At 35.2% G+C, this 4628-nt stretch overlaps 1 protein-coding gene across 1 annotated transcript; it reads right to left on the bottom strand.

Moving 5' to 3' along the window:
* Positions 1–1351: 1351 nt before the first annotated feature.
* Positions 1352–3408, bottom strand: LOC102602558 (BOI-related E3 ubiquitin-protein ligase 1-like). The gene is made up of 4 exons (XM_006361106.2): positions 2796–3408; positions 2602–2711; positions 2125–2474; positions 1352–2036 (listed from the first exon to the last, which is right to left on the bottom strand). Exons 1-4 carry the CDS (start codon positions 2840–2842, stop codon positions 1515–1517), a joined length of 1029 nt encoding a protein of 342 aa, XP_006361168.1. The 5' UTR covers positions 2843–3408; the 3' UTR covers positions 1352–1514.
* Between the last annotated feature and the right edge of the window lie 1220 nt (positions 3409–4628).

Genomic DNA, 4628 nt, shown 5'->3' on the forward strand with positions numbered 1-4628 from the left:
CCCAAGCGATGGCTTTAGTGGCCTAGGGGTTAAGACGGCCCTGTGTTAGTCATGTGGTCAAATACGGTGAATAGTAGGATCCGATCCTGAGCTAAGCCTTGAAAATCGTAATGCCATTATGCTTTTCAAATCCTCCTAGCTATTGTCCTCACGGTACGATTCCTTACTATCCTAACGTGAGGATATATATATAAATGTTGTCATTTAGAGCTCCCTTTATTCTATTTAGAAATTCACAATAATCAGAGGCGTATCTAGAGGGGGTTCTGTGGGTTCACGTGAACCCATGGTCTCCTCTCTAGATCATATATATAGTATTGTTATATTTTTTAAAAAATATTTAAATATAGAGGTATGAACACACATTAAAAGTAGCATATAATTATACGATGATGATTGAGTGTACCTTTCTAAGCAAACATATAAATTTAAATCTTATATTTATCTTACTTTTTTAGTTACACTCCTCCAAGTGGACACTTTTGGCGTTTCAATCATTTTTTCTTTTATTTTTTGCTTTAATCTTTCAAAATTTTCAAGTGTGTTATATTGGAAATTCCTAAACAAAATAGCAGTGTAATTTTTTTTATAATTAAATTAAATGTGGATATTAAAATTAAAACTAGTAGTATTATATTTATTGGACCTATAATTTTTAAAATTTAACGGTTCAATGTTAAGAACGTAAAGGTTAAATTGATTAAATTTATATCTTAGATGCATTTTTTCGTACTAGTGCACCCATCCTTCCGAAATCCTGAATACATTCACATGCAAGATATTTGATCCTGTTGTATTGCAATTTGTAGGAGGACAGAATAGAGGATGTGAATAATCCATTTTTCCGATATATGCATGTATATTTTTTCTATATATCAGGAAAATCATATGATTGTTCATATTGAATTAAAACAGAAGAAATGAGATCTTTGGCATGTCTTCTTACAATTTGAATTAAAAAAATTAATTTTTTCAGATTTTTAATGTGTAAAAATAAAGATGATCTTGCATTTCCTCTTATACAATTTGATTAGAAAAAAGTAATTTTTTGGATATCTTATATATAAAAATAATGATTATCTCAGGTAAAAAGGTCATAAAACTAAAAAAAAAAGTTTGTAAAGATATGGAAAACCATTTCTTCCACTTTTTTTGTCCCACAAAAGTACTCTATGTTTACTAATTTTTCATAACAGTCTAAAAATGAATTCAAATCATATAAATGGACAAAAAAGAAGGAACAGACAAGGAAAATGCCTCTCCATTTTGAAATGTACATCACATTCACCTCTCCCCAAAAAATAATAAAGATTTGTGTTTTGACTATGGAGCCAAAAGAAAAAGAAGAAGCTTTTGAATAAAGAGATATATAATTTATTTTTTTATCTTTTCTTTTATATTCATTTTTTTTTTTTACTTAAAAGTACCATGAATACAATAGTTAATAAATCTTTTTCTTAGTTCATGATATTTGGGCCTGGGCTGCAAATAAATGGGCCAAAGATTGGGCTTTTCTAACACAGGAAGACTTCAACACTTGAGCTTCTAATGGAGAGACAGAGTGGACATGCTTGTACCACAGCGTCACAATCTGTACACACACACAAATGCCGGCACGGCAAAAGCACCACCGATGCAGCTCGCTTCCGGCAAGCCTTGCAACTCGGCCCGGTTGACTCCACGACTCGATCCGGATCGATGTAGGCCGATTCAGCATCCTCAGCTTCGCCGGCGCCGGCGATGTCTCCGTCCGGGAGGTTCGCATTGCACCCTCCGCCGTTCATCATCGCCTGCTGCAGCTGTGCCTGTAGCGTTGCTGCGGTGAATTCCTCTGCCCTAGCCCTTGCCTGCCAGGCTTGCGCCTCTGCACTCAGCTGCGCTGCACGCGCCTCTAACTCGGCGTTGTGCCTAACCGCTTTTCCAACCTCGGCTTCCTTTTCCTTCAGCTGCCGTGCCATTGATTCCTTGGCGGTTCCAATCAGAGCACGATAGTGTGTTCGCCTTTTATCCTCTAATGTCCGTCTTAATTGTTCTCTCTGTTAATACCAAACAGAAGTATTATTCATTGCAATACAGCATAACAAATAAAAAAAAAAGCCCTAAAATTCGTGGTACCATTTATACCTGAACATGGAGGAATTGTTCTATTTCATCGCGGTGTTGTTTGATTATAGTAGATATGTCTTCTGTGAATATGGAATAGAAAGCTGATGATTGAGAAGATTGAGGAGAAAGAGAGTGTTGGTTTTGTTGTTGCTGCTTCTGATACTGTTGATGTAATTGGTGTTGCTGATGCTGTTGTTGTAACTGTTCTCCGGAAGCTAAACGGAGGCCGGTGGAGACAACATTTGGTTGCTGCGGATTTGTATGAAGCTGAGTGAGGTCAATCAGCTGCGGCTGAGATTGCATTGACGGATTCATTGCAGTGGTGGTGCTAACTTCTCTTCTTCTCTTACACGCATGATAAGAGCCAGCTGCCATAGCCAAAAACACAGTAATAAGGTTACTCCTCTGTTCCTAACCATTCAATTATTCAATCGCAGTATAAGAATAAGAATAGTTCGGATCGGTCAAAATTAATAATACATCCTCTGGTTTTACCTCCTGGATTGAATAGCATTTGTGTGTGATCAAGAATTGATCCTCCACCAGGTTGAGGTTGCAACGAATAATCATCGTTGCCAAGTGGGTTCTTTCGTTCTTGCACAGCTCTGCAATCAATGAAAAACCTTCATTAAGTTACTAGTAATGAGAAAAAGAAAAAGATAAATTTGAGAGGGAAGGGAGATGTGTACCTGTTAAAGAGGTGAGCGTTAGATGGGTATTGAGCTTGAACAGCCATTGAAGAATGATCAAAACAGAAAGATATGTATATATATATATATAGAAGGGATTTTGATTGGTAAAAGAGAGTGTTGAGAAAGGGAAGGCCTAATTAAGGCAAACACATAAACAGCATGAATGAGAAGAAGATGCCCCAAACTATGGAAATATCAACAAGTGAAGACAAGTATTCAAAGACAAGAAAGAAACTTTATTTGATTCTCGAGAGAGAAGAATGAATCTTTTTCTTTCTTCTTTTATGTTGGAGAAGAAGAAGCCAACCTTAACCCATTATGAAGAACACCAACATGACCATGCTACACCACACTAAGAAACTTTTTATGTTTTAGTAGTAGTTACCTTTGCTTCACCTAAATGCTTTTTATGGGAGAGAAAAGGAGATGCGATCAAAACGAATGAGTCCAAATGGGAGAGGGAGAGCCCCTCTTATTGTGGTTCCTTGTTTCCTTGCTCTTCTCTTGTTCTTTCGCGTGGGCTTTGTTTCTTTTGGCTTTTCTTTCAACACGGCAAGAGGGACTCTCGTGTTTCTCATCAATCTCCTCCTTTTTCTAATCCTAATATTACACTTGTCTTTTTTAACTTTCACTTTTTTTTCAAGGTAAAACGCTTTTCATCTTTTCCTTCCAATATTTATGGTATTTTTGTATCATCCATATACTACCGTACTAGTATTAGTTACATGTACTATTGTTTTATAACAATGGACACACATCCTTATAATAGTACATTAAAAAAAATTAGAATTCTAAGTAAGTAGATACGATATAGGTATAATCAATCAACATTTATATCTCTAACTTTGGATCTATACAAATAAATATTTAAATTTGTGTAAAATTGAACAAAAAGACACATGTCTAACGTGACATAAATACATCACACAAGATGTGAATTGTTACATAGAATGCATGTGTCTATTAATTTAACTTTATTCAAGTTAAATATTTACTTGTATACGGATATAAATATCGGTTGAAGTCAAGTTAAAAGACACGTTTATGTATTGTAAGGTGATGTGCGGTGCATTGTTGTGCGTGGAGAAGGTTAGGCGCTGCCGCAGGGATTGTTGTGTATGGAGCATGGCCCATGCATCCTCGCCACCTCTCTAGTTTTAAATAACAAAAAATAAAAAAATAAAAAAAAATCAATTGAGGTCATTATTACCTCTACTACGATCTCAATTAATTCGAATTCATATCAAGACCCGCTCAAGAAGGAAGCACTTTTTATATTTTAAAAAGATTGTTTTTTTATTTGAACTCGAAACTTCTGATGAAAAGGAACTTTTTTTATTTCTAATCCTCTCCTCCTACTAAAATAATCGTAAAAAGGAACCAAGCCTTCAATTTTAGGTTAAGTATATAAAATAAATTGTCTACAATTATATTGGTATATGGACCATTATTTAAAACGAAAAGAGGAGTTGTCCCTTTACATAGAGAAAGGGGATTGGTTTCACTTCCATTAGTAATAAATTTCGATGTGTGTGACGGAGGATCCATGGCTTAAAGCAAGATGCCTCTCTCTATAGATATCTAGTTGTGAAGGCTATGTCACCCTCAACATCATCATACAAAGTTTTGTTCCATTTTCCTCTTTCGTTTCTAGTCGTTATTTGCCAAAGTGGGTCCATAAAATATTATGATTCTTATATTTGGAACTATGCTATTCGAGTTAAATGACCTCCATTACTAATTATAGATTTCTTTTGCCTATTTCTTATCATTGAGATTTGATGGATGAGATTCATCTATTTCGTATAACATAAAGTGATACATACATAA

This window comes from Solanum tuberosum, unplaced genomic scaffold, assembly GCF_000226075.1.
Source record: "Solanum tuberosum cultivar DM 1-3 516 R44 unplaced genomic scaffold, SolTub_3.0 scf00346, whole genome shotgun sequence".
In the NCBI taxonomy this organism is placed as follows: domain Eukaryota; kingdom Viridiplantae; phylum Streptophyta; class Magnoliopsida; order Solanales; family Solanaceae; genus Solanum; species Solanum tuberosum.